General features: G+C 39.4%; 1 protein-coding gene across 2 annotated transcripts in view; it reads right to left on the bottom strand.

Annotated features, from left to right (window-relative positions):
• Window positions 1-23,171, bottom strand: part of ESR2 (estrogen receptor 2 (ER beta)) — a 49,312-nt gene that overhangs the window by 9,002 nt on the left and 17,139 nt on the right. The window contains exons 4-6 of one of the 2 annotated variants that reach the window (XM_010846797.1): window positions 21,387-21,686; window positions 18,186-18,324; window positions 11,896-12,029 (exon numbers count right to left, since the gene is read on the bottom strand). In XM_010846797.1, the coding sequence (XP_010845099.1) occupies window positions 11,896-12,029; window positions 18,186-18,324; window positions 21,387-21,686 (573 nt within the window). The remainder of the gene's footprint in view (window positions 1-11,895; window positions 12,030-18,185; window positions 18,325-21,386; window positions 21,687-23,171) is intronic. The other variant, XM_010846798.1, reaches the window with a different exon arrangement.

Genomic DNA, 23,171 nt, shown 5'->3' with positions numbered 1-23,171 from the left:
TAGCCTCTAATTCTATGCAAGGGAGGATTTCTCTCGTTTTCAGGTTTCTGGATGATGAATGGCTGGTCCCATGACTCTTAGTTTGGATATGTTATTACGTTAACCACAACACTCACACAACACCTTCATGTTTCTAAAACACCTTAACAATATTTTAACAGTTTGTGTTAAATGCAACATTGCTCTTGCCTCTGAGTTTCAGAAGCCACATCAAAGACTGAGTATTTATAACACAGCAATTCTAGGTGCTCGCACATCTTACCTCTGCATGGTGGAGGAAGATTTGCTGAGAGGGAAGTCCAGGTGGTACTGTCCTCATCCCATCTCTCCCCACAGAAAGGAACATGTACTTCTCCTAAGCTTGGTAAGCACCTCATTAACTGTAAGAGTGTATAACCTTATTCTAGACCAAAAGCATTGTATCTAGTTCATTACCACTAAGACTTTCTTGGGATCAAGTTGAATTTAGAGATTATTTGTGAGGAGGACTGACCTCTTAACATACTGAATCTGCTAACCCATTAACACCTCTCCCCACTTATTTAGAATTTCTTTAATTTCTCTCTGCAATGTTTAACAGTTTTCAGTGTGCAGTTTCACATCTTTTGTCAAATTTGTCGTAAGGTTTCATAATTTTTATGCTATTATAAATAGTATTGATTTTTAATTTCAAATACCAATTGTTCATTACTACCATATAGAGATAAAATTATTTTTTATATATTTCCCCTATTACCTGCAATGCAGGAGACCCGGGTTCAATTCCTCAATCAGAAAGATCCCCTGGAGTAGGAAATGGCAACCCACTCCAGTATTCTGCCTGGAAAATTCCCTCAACAGAGAAGCCTTGCAGGCTACAGACCACAGATGGGGTCACACAGGGTCGGAAACGACTGTGCGACTAAGCACACACATACTTTTCTACACAGATTATCATGTTTTCAGAGTTTTACTTCTACCTCTATAATGTTGATGGAGGTACTTTCACCTCTTTTCTTGCCTTGTGGCACTAAAACTTCCAGTAAAACACTGAACAGAATTCATGACAGTGGATATTCTTGCCTTGTTCCTGATAACAAGTACATTAGCTGTTGTTTTTTCATTAATGCCCTTGATTGGGTTAAGGAAGTTTCTTCCCATTTACTAGTTTGTTGAGAGTTTTTAGCAAGAATGGGCATGCTGCTAAGTCACTTCAGTCGTGTCTGACTCTATGCGACCCCATAGACGGCAGCCCGCCAGGCTCCCCCGTCCCTGGGATTCTCCAGGCAAGAACACTGGAGTGGGTTGCCATTTCCTTCTCCAATGCATGAAAGTGAAAAGTGAAAGTGAAGTTGCTCAGTCATGTCCGACTCTTAGCAACCCCATGGACTGCAGCCCACCAGGCTCCTCCGTCCGTGGGATTTTTCAGGCGAGAGTACTGGAGTGGGGTGCCATCGCCTTCTCCGAAGAATGGGCATAGATTTTGTCAAATGCTTTCTTTGCACTTCCTGGGAAAATCATGTGATTTTTCATTAATTACTCTGTTAACACAGTAAATTATGCTGATCGATTTTCAAATGTTAAAGAACTCTTGTATCCTTGGAAAAATCACATTTGTTATATACTATTGGATTCTACTCTAAAAACTTTTGAGAATTTCTCCATCTGTGTACATGAGAAATATTCATCTGTTGCCTTTTCTTCTAATATGTTGGTCTGGGTTTACTGTCAGAGTAATGAGTTGGGAAGTTATTCTTAGCTCCTCAGTTTTCTGCAAGAATATGTATAAACTTGGTATTATTTATTCCTTAAATGTTTGGTAGAATTCTTCCAGAAAAGTCATCTGTGCCTGGAGTTTTCTTTGTGTGAAGGTCTTAAACTAAAACTAAAACTAGCTATTCAGAGTTTTTAGGTTTCTTTTTGATTCAGATTCAATAATTTGTATCTTCCAAATAATTTGTCCATTTCATCTAATATTCAAGTGAATTGGCATAAAGTGTTTATAATATTATCTTATTATTCTTTTTAATATCTGAAGAATAACAATGTTACATGTCCCAGTACTAACATTGGTAATTTCTATCTTTTCAGTCTGGCTAGAGGCTTATCAGTTTCAATGATCTTCTCAAAGAATAAGCTTTTGACTTTCTTAATTTTCATCTACTATTTTCTATTCCATTGTTTTCCACTATATCCTTTATTACTTCTTTTCTTTTGCTTACTTGGGATTTCATTTTCTCTTCTTTTCCTAAGTCTCTTTAAGGTTGAAAACTGAAGTCTTTCATTTCAGACCTTGATTTCTAATTGAAATATAGTTGACACACAATTCGGAGTCAGGTTCAAGTGCACTGCATGGCGATTTGGCATTTGTGTACATTATGAAATGATCACACAAAGATATTACAATATTATTGACCATATTCCTAATGTTATATATTGCTTCCCCACGGCTTTCTTTTTTTAATAACTGCAGGTTTGTACCTCTTAATTCCTTTCACATGTTATTTCATGCTCTTTTGCCTCCACCAACCACCTGTTTGTTCTCAGTATTCATTTAGTCTATTTTTGTGTTTTGCTTTTTAAATTCCACATATAAGTGAGATCATACAGTATTTCTCTGATTTATTTCACTTAGTATAATGCCCTCTAGATCTTTCCATGTTGTTGCAAATAGCAGGATTTCAATGTTTAATATATGAGCAACATTCCACTATGTGTGTGTGTATATACACACATACATATATATGACATTTTTTATTCACTCATCTATTGATGGACACCTAGGTTGCTTTGTTATCTTGGCTATTGTAAGTGAGTCTCCAGTGAATGTTTGTTTTGTTTTGTTTAGTCACTAAGTTGTGTCTGACTCTTTTGCAACCCCATGGACTATAGTCTGCCAGACTCCACTGTCCATGGGATTTCCCAGGCAACAATACTGGGGTAAGTTGCCATTTCTTTCTCCAGGGGATCTTCCCAACCCAGGGATTGAATCCATGTCTCCTTTATTGGCAGGCGGATTCTTTACCACTGAGCCACTAGGTAAGCCCTCAGTGAACACTGGTGTACATAAATACCAGAATACACATTCTCTTCAAGTATACATAGAACATTCTCCAGGATGGATTACAGGCTAGGTCAGAAAACAAGTCTTAATAAATTTAAGAAAATTCAAAATACACCAAACATCTTTTGGCTATAACATTGTGAGATTAGAAATCAACAAGAAAAAAAAACTGCAAAAAACAAAAACACACAGTCTAAAGAGCTACTACTAAAAAGTCAATGGGTCACTGAAGAAATCAAAGAGGAAATAAAAATATACCTGGAGACAAATGAAAATGGAAACACATGATGTGAAATCTATGGGATGCCACAAAAACAATTCTAAGAAGGAAGTTTATAGCAATATAAGCTTACCTCAGGAAATGAGAAAAAATTTGAGAGGTTCCTTTTATTGGAATATGAGCCTTGAGTGCTATAAATTTCCCTTAACTGTTGAGTAAGTTGCAACCCCAAATTTGGCTGTGTTCTACTTTTATTTTCTGTTAGTTAAAAATGCTAATTTTGATTATTTTTCCTGTGATCTACAGATTATTTAGATATATGTTATTTGGTTTCCAAGTGTTTGGAAATTTTCCAAGATCTTTCTAATATTAACTTCTAATTTAGTTCCATAGTGTCAAAGAAAATACTTTGTATGAGTTAAATTTTTTTAAATATATTCAGTTTTGTTTAATGGTTCAGAATATGGTCTATCCTGGTAAATAATTCAATGAACACTTACAGAAAATGTGTCTTCTGCTGTTTGGGGGTTGAGTGCTTTTAAAATGTCAATTAGGTAAAGTTGGCTGGCAGTGTTATTCAAGTCTTCTCTATACTTGCTGATTTTCTGTCTTCTTGCTGTATGGATTATTAAGGGGTATTAATATCCAATTATAATAAAGGATTTGTTCATTTCTCCCTGTAGCTTTTTTTGGATGAGTTGTATTGTTATTTGTTTGTTTTGGCTGCACTGGGTCTTGTGGAGCGTGGGGGCTTCTCCAGTTGCGAAGTGCAAGCTCAGCAGGTGCAGCGCATGGGCTCTCTGGTTGGGCTTAGTGGTCCCATGGCATGTAGGACTTTAGTTCCCAGACCATGGGTCGAACCTGTGTTCCCTGTAATGGAAGGCAGATTCTTAGCTACTGGACCACCAAGGAAGTCCCCTCCCTGCAGTTTTATCAGATTTTACTTCATAATGTTTGAGGTTCTCTTATTTGGTGCATAAATGTTTAGGGTATTTACATCTTCTTGACAAACTGACTCATTTATCATTGTGAAATGAACTTCTTTATTCCTAGAAATTTTGCTCTAAAATTTACTTTTTTCTAACATTAATATAGCCACTCCAGCTTTCTCTTGATTAGTCTCAGAATGTAATATCTTTCCCCCATCCTTTACCATTAAATTATATCTTTAAATGAGCTTGTTAGTAGTAAACAGTTGTGCTGTTTATCCAATCTGAAAATGTTCTCCTTTTAACTGAGGTTTAATATAATTATTGTTAGGATTAATTAATTAGGAATTTACCACCTTGTTTATTGTTTTCTATTTGTCCTATCTATGCTTTATACTGCCTTTTTTTTCTTCTTTTTGGCTAATTTTTATGGTTCCATTTTATCACCATTGTTGGTATTAGCTCTAATTCTTTGTTATTTTCATGGTTGCATTTGGGTTTGTGATATACATTTTTTTAAATTTTTATTTTATTTTTAAACTTTACATAATTGTATTAGTTTTGCCAAATATCAAAATGAATCCACCACAAGTATACATGTGTTCCCCATCCTGAACCGAGTGTATCTTCAAGTACTACTATAGTACTTCATGTACAAAATAAAAACCCTATACCACACTACACTTCCATTTGTTCTATCCCAGCCTTTGTGGTCTTGTCATCTGTTTTACTTCTATATAAACCCACAATATATGTTTATTTATTTTTTTTGCTATAAACATTGGATTATCTTTTAAATGAAAGTAAAGAGTCTTAAATAATAAGATAAATTCATTATATTTACCCACATTGTTATCATCTGCAGGACCTCTTTATTCCTTTGCATGGATCCATATTTACATCTGGTATCATTTTCCTCCTGCTTGAAAGACTTCCACTAATATTATAGTGCTAGTGATGAATACCTTGAGTTTTTGTATGTCTGACAATATTTTTATTTATTTTTAGTTTTTATTTTGCCTTCATTTTTTTAGATTTTTCTTTTCAGGTGGGCCATTTTTAAAGTTTTTATTACATTTGTTACAATATCTCTTTCGTTTTTATGTTTTGGTTTTTTGGCCGTGAGGCATGTGGGATCTTAGCTGCCTGACCAGGGATTAAACCCATACTCCCTGAACTGGAAGACGAAGTCTTAACCACTGGGCCGCCAGGGAAGTCCCCTGCCTTTGCGTTTTGAAAGGCATTCTCATTGTGTAAGGAATTCTACTTTAGTGCTCACTTTGGCAGCATGTATACTAAAACGAATTCTACTTTAACAATGTTTTTCCAAAAGTACTTTGAAAACGCTGCTCCCTTGCCCCATGCACTTGCATCAGAACAGAAATTTGCTGTCATCCTCGTCTTTGTTCCTCTGTATGTAATATCTTTATTCTCTAGTTGCTTTTAAGATTCTTCTCTTTATCACTGATTTTAAGCAACTTGAACATGATGTGCCTTAGTGTGGTTTTCTTTATGTTTCCTGTTCTTGGGATACATCAAGCTTCTTGGATTTGTGTGTTTATTGTTGTCGTTCAGTCACTAAGTCATGTCCAGCTCTTTGTGCCCCCATGGACTGCAGCACACCGGGCTTCCCTGTCCTTCACTGTCTCCCCGAGTTTGCTCAAATTCATGTCCATTGAGTCAGTGATGCTATCTAACCATCTCATCATCTGCCATCCTCTTCTCCTTTTGCCTTCAATCTTTCCCAGCATGGGGTCTTTTCCAATGTCAGCTCTTTGCATCAGGTGGCCAAAATATTGGAGCTTCAATTTCAGCATCGGTCTTTCCAATGAATATTCAGAAAATCAATCCAACTGATTTTCCTTTAGGAAAAGGAAATCCTAGTGTGTTTATAATTTTCATTAAATTTTGAAAAATTTCAACCATTGTTTCTTCAAGTATTTTCTTACCCCTCTGCTTTCAGGGACTACAAATTCATGTATATTAATAACTGTAGTTGTCCCACAGCTTCCTAATAATCTGTTCATTTTTAAAAACTTTTCTTCTTTCCATTCTTTTTTGATAGTTTCTATTGCTATCGCTTAACATCCACTATTTTTTTCTTCTGCTATACCTAATCGGATGTGAAAGTGAAAGTCGCTCAGTCATGTCTGACTTTTTGTGACCCCATGAACTATACAATCCATGGAATTCTCCAGGCCAGAATACTGGAGTGGGTAGCCTTTCCCTTCTCCAGGGGATCTTCCTAGGATGTAAATCCATCTAAACATACTTTTCACATTTAGAAATTCAGTTTGAGTGTGTTTCATATTTTCTATGTCTCTTCTAACCTGTTCATGCTTTCCTCTTTCTGGTGATTCTTGCCCTATCCTTGGTTAGTATTGCAATAAGCACAAAACTGATATTCAGCTAAAGACCTGAAGGGGACCCTCTGCAGATTTTGAAAGTCTCTCTGGCCAGCTTTTTCCTCTCTAGTACTCCTCAGAAATAAGGAATATAGTTATACTAATTGTTTTAATGTCCTTGTCGACTAATTTTATCATCTGCATCATCTGGCATCTTTTCCAGTTATTGTCATTTCCCTCATTTTAGGTCATATTTTCTGCTTCTTTGCAGGCCTGCCAACATTTGATTGATTTACCCTGTTAGGTGTTGTATATTCTTCTATTCCTTTAAATTGTCTGGAGCTTTATTCTTGGGTGCAGTTAAGTTACTTGGCAATAGTTTGATCCTTCAGACCTGTTTTTAAGTTTCCTTTGGAAGGACCAGAGCAGCCTTTGTTCTAGGGCTCGTGTTACCTCACTACTGAAACACCTTTCTGAGTACCACAGCCAACATCCATTAGAGCTCAAGGTTTTCCCCGTGGCCGGTGAGAACATGAACTATTCCTGGCCCTCTGTGAACTTCCAGGGGTTGTTCTGCCTCCTTCTTTCTGATGATTCTTTCCCTGTCCTTAGTTATTATCATACTAAGCATGAAATTGATGTTCAGCTGAAGACCTGAAAGGAACCCTCTGCAGATCTCGAAAGCCTCTCTGGCCAGCTCTTTCCTCCCCAGTACTGTCCCCTGCAAATCCTAGCTGCCTTAGCCTCCCCAAACTCATAACTCTGTCCCTCAGTTCAGGAAGACCCCTGGTGTCCACTTGGTTACTTCTCCCCATGTTACAATCTGGAAACTGGCTCTAGGCAGTCAACTGGTCGATCAAGGACTCATTTTGTGTCTCTTCTCTTGGGAATCACTGTCCTTTGTGGCCTGTGTCTGTTTTATATATTCTGTAGGGTTTCTTAAATTAAAGGTGCCTAAGTGGATTCTGTCCCTGTTTTCAAGTTCATGTTATAAATAATCAAAAGGAAAAATAGCCTGTAACTTGAAATGCTTAAAATCTAGCAAAGACTTCTCCTAACAGTGGAAATTTTCCAATAGAATGAGAACCCCATTTTCTGAACAGTAATGCTGAACAGAATAAATTCACTTTTGGGACTTTCCTGATGATCCAGAGGTTAGACTCTGTGCTTCCCCTGCAGGGGACACAGGTTTGATCACTGGTCAGGGAACGAAGATCCCAAATGCCATGTGGCACAGCTTAAAAAAAAAAAAGAATATATTCACTTTGAAAACTGTTTTGACCACCAGGCCAAAAGAAACTTTTTAAAAGAAGATTTCTTAAATTGGGGTTTACTGTAAACAAATTCTACCCATTTACCACCATGAGTGATAATTACATCACATGCCTGCCTCACCCTCTGTAATCCCCTCCACATGGCAGCTCCGTGAGACGCTGCACAAGGAACGCCGCAGCCTTAATCTTTCCCATTTGCACAGATGATGCTTCTAGCTTCCTAACAACACAATATGATGTCTCAGAGGCTAAAATGTCTGTAAGGAGCCTCGCCAAATAGAAGCCTTTAGACATGAAAGTGTTCTAACAAGAAGCAACTGCTTTCCAAGGAGCACTCTGCTACACAGAAAAGAGTCCTAAGTTATTTCTGCAAGTGAGAGAAGTCCCATAATTTGGCATTTGATAATCCTCTTGTGCCAAGGTACAAATGAACTTTCCAGGGAAATCTTTCCTTTAACAGAGACAAACAACAGCAAACATTTGAGATAATGTAAGTAGGTAGATTCAAAGACAGGATCTGAAAAAGCTGATTTCCTTCCACAATCAGTTTCAAATGTCCTACCTGGTCATTACCTATATGCACATCAACTTAATCACTGATGTAAGCCATGTCCTCAAATTATTCTATAGAAGCTGAATGGTAACAGTCAATGTCAAGAAGGTGATAAAAGCCCCAAAACATTTAGCATTTTTCTTGACTTCCCCTACAATTTTCACTTGTCCAACGATTTACTATTTCTACTCACAAATGTTTGTTTTCTAGATATGGCATAGAGAGTGCATTGGGTGCAGGGGAAATGTCTTGTCTTATAAGTAAGGCCAGATTCAGACCCAACAAGTAAGTACCCAAAGTTGTCTTCAGGGTGTCTGAGCTTCACACGACCTTCAAATTTCTTCTTCATTCCCCACCTCCCCTCCTTCAAGACCTAACTTCCTCCCCTCACCCTGTCCCTGTACCATGATCCAGTTATCTCCCAGACAATATTTCCTGCTCAATACTAGAGTTATGCAAAGTACGACCTGTTACCAGTACACAAAGAGAGAAGTAAAAATTGAGGGTAAGCACTTGGAAACTCTTACAGCAACTGATAGAGTCATTTTAAATCAACTGAATATAACAATAAAACACTAGGGCTTAGTACTTTTCAAAAATTTTTTTATTTTATGAAAGTACTATCCATAGAGATTCCCTGGTACTCAGCTGCAGGGAATCTGTCTGCAGTGCAAGAGACCCCAGTTTCCTGGAGAAGGGATAGGCTACTCCCTCGAGTATTCATGGGCTTCCCTGGTGGCTCAGATGGTAAAGAATCCACTTGCAATGAAGGAGATCTGGGTTCTAACCCTGGGTTAGGAAGATCTCCTGGAGGAGGGCATGACAACCCATTCCAATATTCTTTCCTGGAGAATCCCCATGGACAGAAGAGCCTGGCGAGCTACAGTCCATAGGGTCACAAAGAGTCAGACACAACTGAGCAACTAAGCATGGCACAACTATCCATATAGAAGGATTCTTTTAAGAATCAATACTGTCAAAATGACCCAAGGCAATCCCTGTGAAATTACCAATGACATTTTTCACAGAACTGGAACAAAAAAATTCTAAAATTTATACAGAAACACAAAACACCCTACATAACCAAAGGAATCCTGAGAAAACAAAACAAAGCTAGAGGAATCAGACTCCCTGACCTCAAACTATACTACAAAGCCACAGTAATCAAATAATATGGTATCAACACAAAAACAGAAATGTAGATCAATGAAACAAGATAGAAAGCCCAGAAATAAACTCAGGGACTTACGGTCAACTAATCTATGGACAAAGGAGGCAAGAAAATACAATGGAGAAAAGATAGTATCTTCAATTGTGGTGCTGGAAAATTGGACAGCTACATGTAAAAAAAGGAAATTAGGACACTTTCTAACACCATACACAAAAATCAATTTTAAATGGATCAAAGACCTAAATGTAAGGCCGGACACTATAAAACTCTTAGAGGAAAACATAAGCAGGACACATGCCTTCATGCTCAGTCATGTCCAACTCTTTGTGACTGGACTGCAGCCCACCAGGCTCCTCTGTTCATGGGACTCTCCAGGCAAGAATACTGAAGTGGATTGGCATGCCTTTCTCCAGGGGATCTTCCTGGCACAGGGATCGAACCTGCATCTCTCCTGTCTACTGAATTGCAGGTGGGTTCTTTACCACTAGTACCACCTGGGAAGCCCTAAGCAGAACACTCTCTGACATAAACCCCAGCAATAGCTTTTTTGATTCACCTCCTAGAGTAATGAAAATAAAAGCAAAAAATAAATTTGTTTATTTAAATTTAACTTGGGCCTAATTAAACCTAAAAGCTTCTGCACATCAAAGGAAACCATAAAAACAAAAAGACAACCCACAGAATGGGAGAAAATATTTGCAAATGAAGCAACCAACAAGGGATTAATCTCCAAGATATACACGCAGTTCATGAAGCTCAATATCAAAGAAAAACGAACAGCCCAACTGAAAAATGAACAGAAGATATAAACAGACATTTCTCCAAAGAAGACATACAGATGGCCAGAAAGCACATGAAAAGATGCTCAACATCACTAATTATCAGAGAAATCCAAATCAAAACTACAAGGAAGTTATCACCTCACACTAGTCAGAAAGGCCATCATCAAAATGTCCACAAATAATAAATGCTAGAGAGAGCGTGGAGAAAAGGAAACTCTCCTACACTGTTGCTGCAAATATAAATCGCTACAGCATCTGTACTGGAGAAGAGTACAGAGGTTCATTAAAAAATAAAAATAGAACTACCATATGATCCTGTAATTCCACTCCTGGGCATATATCTGGAGAAAACCATAATTCAAACAGACACATGCAACCCCAATGTTCATTGCAGCACTATTTACAATACCCAAGACATGGAAACAACCTAGATGTCCATCTACACATGAAAGGATAAAGAAGAAGTGGTGCATATATACAACAGAATATTACTCAGCCATTAAAAAGGATGAAACAACACCATTTACAACAACATGGATGGACCTAGAGATTATCATACTAAGTAAAGTAAGTTCAGTTCAGTTCAGTCGCTCAGTCGTGTCCGACTCTTTGCGACCCCATGAAGCGCAGCACGCCAGGCCTCCCTGTCCATCACCAACTCCTGGAGTTCACTCAAACTCATGTCCATTGAGTCGGTGATGCCATCCAGCCATCTCATCCTCTCATCCAGAGAAAGACAAATATTATATTGCTTACATGTGAAATCTTAAAAAATGATACACATGAACTTATTAATTCAAAACAGAAATAGAGTCACAGATGTAGAAAACAAACTTACATTATGCGGGGAGGGGGATAAATTGGGAGACTGGAATTGGCATACACGCTTAATGTGATCATCTCTCAATCATACAAATTCAAATCATTTATGTTGTACGTGTTAAATAATATCCCGTTATGTCAATTGTGTGGGTACTTAGTCACTAAGTTCTGTCTGACTGTTTGTGACCCCATGGACTTCAGCCCACCAGGCTCCTCTGTCCATGGAATTTCCGAGGCAAGAATACTGAAGCATCTTTACCTAAAAAAAAAGAAAAAAAAAAAAAATATATATATATATATATTGGAGTTGCCATTTCCTACTGCAGGGGATCTTCTCGACCCATGGATCAAACCTGAGTCTCCTGCATCTCCTGCGTTGTCAGGCAGATTCTTTGCCACTGAGTCACCTGGGAAGCCCAATATGTCAGTTACACCACAACAAAATAAATTAGAATGTCAAAAAACACAAAACAACGCAAGGTAAACATTTTAAAGTTCATTTTTTCCTTTTCCGGTGGAGTGGCTTGAGCCACTTTTTAAATTACCACCAGTAATTCACCTAATGAATAATTTATATTCAAATTACCAAAAGTTAAGTACAGTTTAAATCCCTATAAATGAAACAGAGAAGTCAGAAAGAAAGCCATTTTCCCCTTTTTAAGTAAAATAAGAAATTCTGTTCTCCTCAACACCATGCCGACTCTAGAAACAGCATCTCTCCCCCATAAAACATGGCCCAGGTGTGTGGTTACTTACTGGAGTTGAGGAGGATCATGGCCTTGACACAGAGATATTCTTTGTGTTGGAGTTTTAACTCACGAAACCTTGAAGTCGTTGCCAGGAGCATGTCAAAGATTTCTAGAATTCCTTCAACACATTTCCCTTCATCCCTACAAAAGTCCATTTGGAAATGTTAGAAACATATAGCTTTAGGTAACCATCAAAAGTAAGGAGTATTTTCTTTTTAATCTCAAATTTCATCTGGCACACCCTTTAACAAGGTAGTAATGAGAGCACACCCAGAAATATGAAATTATCAGAATAATTTTTATATAAGGAAGACAGGAGATTTCCTATAAGTCCCTGAACCAAACATATGAATAAATACTATTTAGGCAACAGTGTGCACTGGAAGTACATTTGCCTTCTACCTGTTCACCAAATGTTTTCTTAAAGGAATATCATTTCTGTTTATTATTTTCGATCTAAACTATTTCAGCCAACCCTCAAAATATGACATATTTTACTAAAAAGAGACAGTTCATGTTCTCATCCAAAGACTCTAAAGTATTAATGAGAAAAGACTGAACATTACAGAAGCAAATATTCCAAAAAGAAATAACACTTTATATCTAGAGCTTAACTCTCACATCCTGGTGGTCAGTTACAAACTGGTGGGGCAATGAACATACATTTAAATGTAGTTTGAAAAAAAGCTACTATGACATACAAAGAAATCAAAATTATAGCAGATAGATCAGAATCAGGAAAAAAAGGTAGAAATGGAGACATGATAATTTTGACTTGTCAAAGATTATTTTTAAGCAAAAGCTTTAGACAAACATTGGACCATATAATCAAAATTCTTTTGAGCACTCTTTATGGAAATGAACTGTATAAGTGTATTTTGAAGTAAATTACTTGAACTGCATCAAGAAAATACCAGCTTCAATCCACTCCAGCCAGACACATATTATTCCACCTCACTGCTCCCCCCGCCCAAAACATGCATTATCATCCATCATAGAGCTACTGTAAGTCCTTGACAAGCAAGCATTTAGATGATTTTGTCATGAAAGTTTCATTTGCTTCTAAAAGCCTGCAGTACACATCAAAGGGCAGCTGTGGTAAAAGTGAAATCATGAAAGTTTCATTTTCAGTCTCTGGAGGAGCTCCTGAAGGGGACCTGAGATCTTCAAAGAAGTGGCCAGTCCCTTCTTCTTCCTCCAATCTCAACCCAGGATGTTTCCAGCGATGGTGGGGTTTGGAGAAAGGGCCTCTGTAGAGTTCAGTGAACTGACACCAGTGGGTGCCACCAATCTTGGTAAAGCCTTTCCTATTTGGTGCTATGATGGCCACTCACCAGTATCCTGCACATTCCTGCAAACTCACTATACAAAGTTACAAGTACGCAAACTGCACACTTTGGCAAGCAAGCGTGGTATCTTCAGCAACCAGTCTAGAATTTCTGAAAGTGTGCAGTTTAAATGATAAAATATCATGTCCCTTAGAAATCACTTCTAAGGGAAAGGCCACTTTGGAGAATCAGAGCCAAAGGTACCAAAGCCTGTAGGAAACCCCAGCCCTCCACGTGTCACCCACCCACCTCCCCTGCTCTGGCTTTTCCCAGGCAGCTTGCTGCAACTGTCCAGTAAGGACATGCATGCCCTGAACACAGCAGAGGCACAAGGAATACTTATTCACTGAATGCCCCTAAAGCCAATCACCAAATCACTCTGCCTAGGATAATGAGTTATTGGAAATTGTAATTGATGGGTTTAAGGACATTTGATACTGAGAAAAGTTAGTTTTAAAATATCTCTGGGGCCAAAAACAAAAAGTCCAACAAGTCCTGCACTGACAGTTTAGTAGTTTGGCTCTTTACTCTTTTGTGCAACTCAGAGAAGTCACAGGCACACATGTGCACACACGCACACATCCACTTCCCCAAGTAGTATAAGAGGACTCCTTTGAAATTAATCCTATTTTGCAGGAGCTGTCACCTGAGCCCAAGAACACATCCCTAAATACTGAAGTCAGCACTGTTTCCTCATTAAAATACATAATATTTTAAGTGTAAATTCACATTTCAAAAATGGAAGGAGAACTTCTATCACATGGTATCTTAAGCCCTGATGAATGCTGCAATTCACAAAAATCAGAACATATGTACCTCATGGAAAAAGAGAATTTCTAAACCCATTGTAAAGAACTAGGTCTGATTGCTTTCTCCAGCAAGTGTGATAGCCAACCATCTCATTTTGGGGGTGGGGGCAGGCAAGGTTAGAATATTTATATTCACTTTACAGGCTGTAGAAATCAAACAAATTTTTAGAAAAGAAATATGAGAAACATACAGGCAATGAGGTAAAATACTTTATAAAGTGACAGTCTCTCAGTCAACTCTTTGCGACTCCATGGACTACACAGTCCATGGAATTCTTCAGGCCAGAATACTGGAGTGGGTAGCCTTTCCCTTCTCCAGGGGATCTTCCTAACCCAGGGATCAAATCCAGGTCTCCTGCATTGCAGGCAGATTCTTTACTAACTGAATCACAAGGGAAGCTCAAGAATACTGGAGTAGGTAGCCTATTCCTTCTCCAGCAGATCTTCCTGACCCAAGAATGGAACTGGGGTCTCCTGCATTGCAGGCAGATTCTTTACCAACTGAGCTATCAAGGAAGCCCTTACTTTATAAAGGACACCCTAATTAAAGTTCTACTTTAAGATGAATTATACAGAATAGTGAGTAAGGACTTTAAAATATCAACAAGACCTATTTCATTTACCCTGTAAGTAACTATGGATTGACACTGATTTATGAGTAATATATTAGGACAGGTTTAAAAGATTTGAATTCAACCAGTTGGGTATATGAGTTGTCAATCTAGTAGGTATATGAGTTGGGTATTAAAATATCAAAACAATATATCAAACAAAACCACTCATGGAAATTTACTTTTTCACCCCATTAATCCACAGTGAAAGTGAAAAAGTGAAAGTCAGTCACTCGTGTCAGACTCTTTGCAACCTCATGGAGTATATAGTCCATGGAATTCTCCAGGCCAGAATACTGGAGTGGGTAGTTGTTCCTTTCTCCAGGGGATCTTCCCAACCCAGGGATTGAACCCAGCTGAGCCACCAAGGAAGAACAAGAATACTAGAGTGGGTAGCCTATCCCTTCTCCAGGGGATCTTCCTGACCCAGGAATTGAACCAGGGTCTCCTGCATTGCAGGTAGATTTCTTACCAGCTGAGCTACCAGGGAAGCCCGTTTACCCATAAACCAGTGCTAAATAAAAATAAAAGTAGTAGTTTCAAGCAGACTATTATTTGATAACAAAATAAAAATATTCCATTTGATGCCAAGGACATCTTGAAAGAGATGTCCTTTGGGGCTCGCTGCTTTGTACTGACAGTACACATGTGGCTAATGAACCACAACTCGTCTACCTGTGTGAGAGGCAATGGGGTTGGGAGACACATGGGAAGGACTTTAATATTCAACTAAGGTGGAATGATCTGAGTACAAAGGGGAAATAAAAATTTAGAAGTGAAAATTCTGTGGGTCTCTTGAAGAAAATTCAATATAAAAATACCTAACATGAATGAAAACTCAGCACATTTACATTTGTCAGTCCACAGAACTCCATAAACATCCACTTCCTCTGACTCTGTAATAACATTTGACAGTTTTCCCTTCCCTGGTGGCTCCGCTGATGTTAAGGACACATAATGTCTTAGCATATATGATTTCTCGAATAAGTAGAAGTTCAAATTCTCTGGTAGATCTTCATATGAATTGGGATTCTAGTGATTACCTAAATAGCGACCTTGTTAGAAATAAGCTGAGATACCTGGATTTTTCTCTCATCCTCAGTAGGTTCAAGTTTTTTCACTGCAGAAGCCTCAACAAGAATAAAGGGAAACAGAAATTATAGTCTCAGTCTCCACAAATAAATAGGCTAATTTAGTTGTGTTCACTGCTTAAATGGTCATACTACCACATAGAGGAACTCCGACAGGACAATCCACCAAAAGACAGTTACTTTCAAGTAGTGTGAAAAAGTTTTATTCACATTGCAGAAAAGATTCCCATTAGAACTCCTTTATGGTAAATAATTTGACTTTTGGAATTGTCAAAAATGTTTAAATATGCTTGAATAAGCAACTCCTCCAGATATATACCCATCACACTAAAATATATTTATGCTGTATATACAATAGATGTACTAAGAATCTGAGACTTGAAATTCTAGACTTTACAGAGTGCTCAAAACAAGTAGAACCTGCAACAAAAAATAACAACTAGTAGACACTCAAAGAAAAATGCCTGTTGGATGTGAATGCACTTACAATTCCCAAGAACTCCTCTTCTACACTCAAATACACACAACTTCTATAAATTCTTCTCTTCTAATGTGAGTCTAATTAAAATAAATATATAAGAAAAATTACTTCTTTTTCTTCTATTACTTAACCAACAGGTAGGCCTAAAATTTATCTGGGATTTGTGTCAATTTACACTAACCTATTTACATATAGGAGTTGAACCCATACAAAAAGGCGAGTTTGTTGTATTAAAAACCAGGAGTGAAACAGTCACTGAAAATAAACTCTAAATGTGGCAACACTTTAGAAATCAACACAAAAAAGCAAACCCAGTCCCAAGGTCTGCAAATGTATTAGTTTACCAAAGGATAGAACTTCCTAGCGCTAACTTCTAGGGAATTATGTGTGTATATTCGTGTGTGTGTGTGTGTGTGTGTGCGTGTGTGTGCACCTTTATCTAAATTCCAAGTGGAACACTTTGAATGCAGGAATGAATGACAGTGATGGTGTGACTGGGTGCTTGGCCTTTCAGCCTGCCTTGCAACATGGTACCGTGAAACGACAGCTGGAGGAATAAGTTTTCTGAAATGGCCAGAGAGTAAAATAGAGTTGTTCTAAGATAAAAGAATAAAGCAGAAAGTTACTTTGCCTTTGGCCTCCTCCTCTTTCCTCATCCAGTTCTCTATCCTGCTGAGAGGCATGTATTGTTGTTGGTAAGAGGGTGAACTTCACAGCCAGTCCCCGTGTCCATCACCATAACTGCAGGCAATCTACCTAACCTCCCACTTCCATACCTGAAGGAAAGGGATAATAATGGTGCTCATCCAAAAAGGGCTACTGTGAAGATGTAATGACCTAAGACATTAGTGCTTAAGATGGTGCCTGGCACATATAGGCCAATAAGCTATTTTGATTGTTACTGAAGGGTCTGGGCTTCCAGAACCTCCCTCTGGGCTTGCTGCTGCTAGAGCCATAGTCCATGCTCCAGCTCCTCCCAAAGGCCCTGCTCTCCACCAAAACACCTCCGTCACTTAGAACAGCGCTCTTTGTCAATGCCATCATCCCCGACAACAGGAGGAATAGGTGCTAACACCCTGGCTATTACTTTTCATCTGATTAAGGTGTGTATGGGGAGCTTCTGAAGATCTAAAGAGGTAGTGCCTAGAGCTGGGGGCAGATCCTTTCCCTCCAGGCTTAGGGTCCAATGTGACTGAACACTCAACACTACCACTTTTTCAATTCAAGGAAGACAAAAATCAATTTCCATGGAGATTCTCAAACTGTTCAAATACAACACCAAGAAAGTGTTCTACTTTTCCTACTAAAAAGCTTCATTCAGTGTTGCTGTACATTCCAGCTTTCCCTCCATGTACAGTTCACTAAGTCAGTTAAAAAGTGGTTTCGCCATCTTCAAAATAAAACTAAATGCAAGAAATTATAGCACAAACACCATCATTCCCCAGTTTCCATCAACTTTCATCTGGTTTTAACAACCATTCCTTTCACTGCTTTGCCCAAAATGCTATATAATATGTGTAGTTAGAGTGAGTTAAAGCATGTAAAAATAAACTTGGCAGATTTATAAGAATTTTACCACTGGTCCAGATAGCTGGAGATGTAAATGGCCCCTACTAGTGGAAAGAACAGCAGGACAGCTTAAAAATTAAAACCCCAAAATGGATTTTTTGTAATGCAGGAAAACCTAAGGTGAGCTTCACACTGAGTGCCCACACACCCTCAGGACACAGGCCCTTGTGTGGTCTGGCCAGTGAGCGCTGCTGCATCGCAGGAAAGAATGAGTCACAGGACACTGAATCGTCACACTCACGCTCTCCTTCTCAGGTTCTTGACCCAGTGAAGGAGCCCACGACCTTCTCCTCCTCCTACCTGCCCTTTCAGGAGTGAGGCTTTCATTGCAGAACTCAGGACTCTGTTCCCACTTCACTTGGCACTTCACTCAAGTTGGAGAAGAAATACAAGGAATTTGTGTCTCACCTGTCCAGAATGAGGTCTGGAGCAAAAATGAGCTTGCCAGGGTGGTCGATGGAGCGCCACATCAGCCCCACCATGAGCACCTCCAACCAGCAGCTCTCCAAAAGCCGCACTTGGTCGAACAGGCTGAGCTCCACGAAGCCTGGGGAAAGCAAGAGGCTGTGAGCATACCCGCCCTCCTCCTCAGCTCCCTGATTCCATTAAAAAAAAAAAAAAGAAGAGCAAATTTTGAAAAGCTAAGAAAACACAAATCACCCAGAGTGCAGGGGAAATCAATATTTTAAAGATGTGGTTAATAGCTGGTGAGGAAGAAAATCCTGAATTCAGAGTGAGTAACTCACAATTTCTAGTCTTGAACACCTTCTAGGAGAAATGTACATCATTCAGAATTTCCAAAGGATTATTAGCTGGGCTTATACAGCTTCCAGACACATGCTAGGGAAGAAGACAAAGCTGGCACTGACCTTTGTTAGTTATATCCCAGTAATCCCTCTGCACTACCAAGAAAGATAGAGTTCAGACATCAGCCAGAGGGGCTGCCTGTCTGGCCCATCCCATGATGGGGGCAGGAGGAGTAAGGGGACAGGATAGTGGGGGTGATGGGTGGGGGGCTTGCAGAGAAAATAGGACCAGCTCCTGGAGAAAGTCAAAGTTCCAGCTGAAAGAGTTTCTCCAATTGCTTACCATTTCCCATCTAGTATTAGACTCATTCTTCTGAGTGGGTGCACTTGTTTCTGGGCTATTCTATGCTGAAGAACACACATAACAACAGAAACAGGTCCCTAAGGAAAAACTTCAGAAGCAGAGTTCACTGGGGCTTCCTCCATAAGTCATGATAAGAGGAAGAAGCTGTATAACATAAATAAACAAACAAATGACCTTGGAGTGCAACGGACTTTGGTTAGAACCCCTGCTCAGCCTCATCCCAGTAGTTACTTAATCTTCTTTTAAATCTTTGTTTTTCCTACAGAAAAAATGGGGGCAACAATGCCTACCTCTGAGAATTTCCTAGAGGTGAGATCTCTCATCATCCTCATTTTAAGGATGAAGACACGATGGCACAGAGAACATATGTGGTTCAACTCTTTGAACAATTATAACAGAAATCTGAACAAAGGAGAACTGAATGGAAAGATGGATAAATCCTTTCCAAAGCCACATCCTACATACTCAGTTCACATTCCTGGTATGTGTACACATTCCAATCTCACCCACAGTTACAGACAATAAGCCTGCCTAAGGAAGATCAAGCTTTTCATACTTATAGATCTTCAACAAAGCCAAGGCTAGGTGATAGACTAAAATTTTTTTGGTGGGGGCTAGACAATGGCAATGAAGAAGAAGGCAATGGCACCCCACTCCAGTACTCTTGCCTGGAAAATCCCATGGACAGAGGAGCCTCGAAGGCTGCAGTCCATGGGGTCGTTGAGGGTCAGGCACGACTGAGTGACTTCACTTTCACTTTTCACTGTCATGCATTGGAGAAGGAAATGGCAACCCACTCCAGAATTCTTGCCTGCAGAATCCCAGGGATGGCGGAGCCTGGTGGGCTGCCATCTTATGGGGTCGCACAGAGTCGGACACGACTGAAGCGACTTAGCAGACAACGACTATGCTAACTGATAAAGTGTGGGAAAAAATCCCACAACTTCAGACTATGCCTAAGCTTTCAGAAAATTTTCCAAAACACCAGGCTTGAAGAGGGACTGATGCAGCTTAAGAGATCTGCTTTGCTTTGGCACAAAGAAGCTACACAGCTCTCAGAAGTAATTAATCACCACTCACCAGGTGGGGTCTTGAAAACTAGGCTTGGCATACACATAGATCAAAAGCTAGAGGAAAAAAAAGAAGAAAAAAAGCTAGAGGAAACTGCACCAGTATTGTCTCCTATGGGAAAGAGCTCAGGAAAAAAAACCATCATTCTGGCAAAGGAGAAGATGCTAAACCATCAAAACTGAAGTGGAAAAACCTGAAAATTCTCAGAAAGCTCAGGAGCCAACAAATGACCCCTATGGATCCTATTCGCTGAGACCCTTAACCCAGGTGCTCTTCCCCAGCTCCCTCAATCTTCAAAATCTGCCTAATGTAGTTGCTGCCCTCTAGGCCATGGGAATCATCCTTAGTGACTTAGAACTTGGAGACCTCATTTCTTAGACAAATGGAAAGATGTACATGGAAAAGCCCTTCCAGAGGAAGCATGGGTTGCTGTCAATGTATGTTAGAATCCTTGATTCATTCTTTCACAGAAATACCAATTCAAATAACTAGATGGTGACCGTGCAGTACCTTGGGTGTACATGTTACAAGCTGGTCTGGGAAAATGAACGCACTATAGAATAGAAAATGCATGTTCTAAATGATAATTCAGGAATAACCAAACCCATTTTTAATTTTATCATTTTTAATGGTTAAAAACCATTCCAGGTTTACTGATGATTCATGTTACTTTTGTAGCTGATTTACTCTATCCATTTTATTCATTTATGTACATATTACTGATTTTTTTCTTTATTGAAACACAACTTTACAATTCCTATTTAGCATCTGAGAAACCTTTCACTTTCATACTGTGAAAGGTCATACTGTGCCCCACCCCACTCTCACCTGATCACACCCCTCCTCCCAAGGTGATGAGTCCACAGCCAGGAGATGCGTTAAGGTGGAGCCCAGATTTCTTTCTTTTAGATCATGCTCCAGGTCCCAGGACCTTAAAATTCCCTGCCTAAATGGCCCCATACCCACATCCAGAGCATGGGTGGGTCTCTTCCCTGGGTCTATCTTCCCGGAACATATCTAGGCATGAGATATAGCCAAACCGGCTAATGTCTGTAGGAGATGTGAACAGGCAGGATTCGGTGTGTGCAAGGTAGTGTGGGATCAGTGGATCGGGGAACAGGGGCGGACAGGAAGAGAAGGGGCCCACCATATACCACTTCTTCTGCACTGCCATGTCTGGTACAGAACTCAGAGGAGTTCAAGAATTCTAAATTGAAACCTGGCCACCTGTGTTGAAGGCACAAGTGTCAAGATAAGAAGAAAGGACATATTCCATTGAAAGCTTATAAACAGAGCTGTCAAACCACTAAATACTCAAGACACAGCTTGCGGACCTCCATTCATGCCCCTCCTTTATTCATACCCCATAAAGGTTAGGAGCAGGCCTTTCTACAAATAAATTTAAAGCTAAGACTCAGAAGGCCCTACCCGGAATCTTCTTGGCCCAGCTGATCATGTGTACCAGTTCCTTGTCGGCCAGCTTGGTGAGGGACATCATCATGGAGGCCTCAGTGAAGGGTGTGCTGGGGCGGCTCATGAGCACGTGGGGCGGCTCGGCCTCCAGGAGCGTAAGCACCAGCTGCTCTGGGCTCAGGGCGCTCAGCAGCAGCTCTTTCACTCGGGTCATGGGTCCACCGTTCCTCTTGGTTTTGCTCAGGCAGTGCAGCTGCTCATCAGAATTTCTCTGCCTTCGCACTATGCGGTACCCACACCTTTCTCTCCGGGAGCCTAAAAGAGAGCAGATAACACAGTGCTTTCCCCGTCTCCTCCCCAACGTAGCATGAGGTTCCCCGAGTCACCAGGATGAAAACAGAAATCACTGTAAGACCTGATTCATAGAATATGGCTTAGAACACGAGTCTGATTTTTATTTCTGGAGCCTGTGAGGCATGTACTAAAGATTATTACATTTGTGACTGTATTAGCAAAATCAATAATGACTTTTCAGAGACAACAGCCCAAATGATCTTTAGGTTTCCATTTCAAGATCATCTATTCCATTTCTAAATCTAAATCCATCTTTCTTTTAAAGAGTACTAACAGACTTCAGTTTCCAAACCATGAAATTAGGAATTTTCTTCAAGCAGAAGATAGGGAAAAGTAGGAACTGACTATAAATAATACATTTTTATAATACATCCTTAAATTTTTTCTGCATGTATGTATGTGTGTCTGTGTATTCTTTTTTTACATACTTACACAAATAAGTTTATTTCAAATAATAAGTTAACTGAAAAAATTTGAGATTAGATATTTTTTTTTTAATCTAGACATAATGCTCAAAATTCCCCAAACTAGGCTTCAACACTATGTGAACTGAGAACTTCCAGATGTTCAAGCTGGATTTAGAAAAGGCAGAGGAGCCAGAAATCAAATTGCCAACATCCGTTGTATCATAGAAAAAGCAAGAGAATTCCAGAAAAACATCTACTTCTGCTTCATTGACTATGTTAAAGACTTTGACTGTGTGGATCACAACAAACTGTGGAAAATTCTTCAAGAGATAGGAATACCAGACCACCTTACCTGTCTCCTGAGAAATCTGTACGCAGGTCAAGAAGCAATAGTTAGAACTGGATATGGAACAATGGACTGGTTTCAAATTGGGAAAGGTGTACATCAAGGCTGTATATTGTCACCCTGCTTATTTAACTTACATGCAGAGTACATCATGAGAAACACTGGGCTGGAAGAAGCACAAGCTGGAATCAAGATTGCAGGAAGAAATATCAATAACCTCAGATATGCAGATGACACCACCCTTATGGCAGAAAGCGAAGAGGAACTAAAGAGCCTCTTGATGAAGTGAAAGAGGAGAGTGAAAAAGTTGTCTTAAAACTCAACATTCAAAAAACTAAGATCATGGCAACTGGTCTCATCACATCATAGCAAATAGATGAGGAAACAATGGAAACAGCGAGAGACTTTATTTTCTTGGGCTCCAAAATCACTGCAGATGGTGATTGCGCCATGAAATTAAAAGACACTTACTCCTTGGAAGAAAAGTTATGACCAACCTGGACAGCATATTAAAAAGCAGAGTCATTATTTTGCCAACAAAGGTCCATCTAGTCAAAGCTATGGTTTTTCCAGTAGTCATGTATGGATGTAAGAGTTGGACCATAAAGAAAGCTGAGTGCCAAAGAATTGATGCTTTTGAACTGTGGTGTTGGAAAAGACTCTTGAAAGTCCGTTGGACTGCAAGGAGATGAA

Source organism: Bison bison, unplaced genomic scaffold (assembly GCF_000754665.1).
Source record: "Bison bison bison isolate TAMUID 2011002044 unplaced genomic scaffold, Bison_UMD1.0 scf7180017864239, whole genome shotgun sequence".
In the NCBI taxonomy this organism is placed as follows: domain Eukaryota; kingdom Metazoa; phylum Chordata; class Mammalia; order Artiodactyla; family Bovidae; genus Bison; species Bison bison.
Note: the sequence above shows the minus strand (reverse complement) of the source record. Positions and strands in the feature narration are given on the sequence as shown.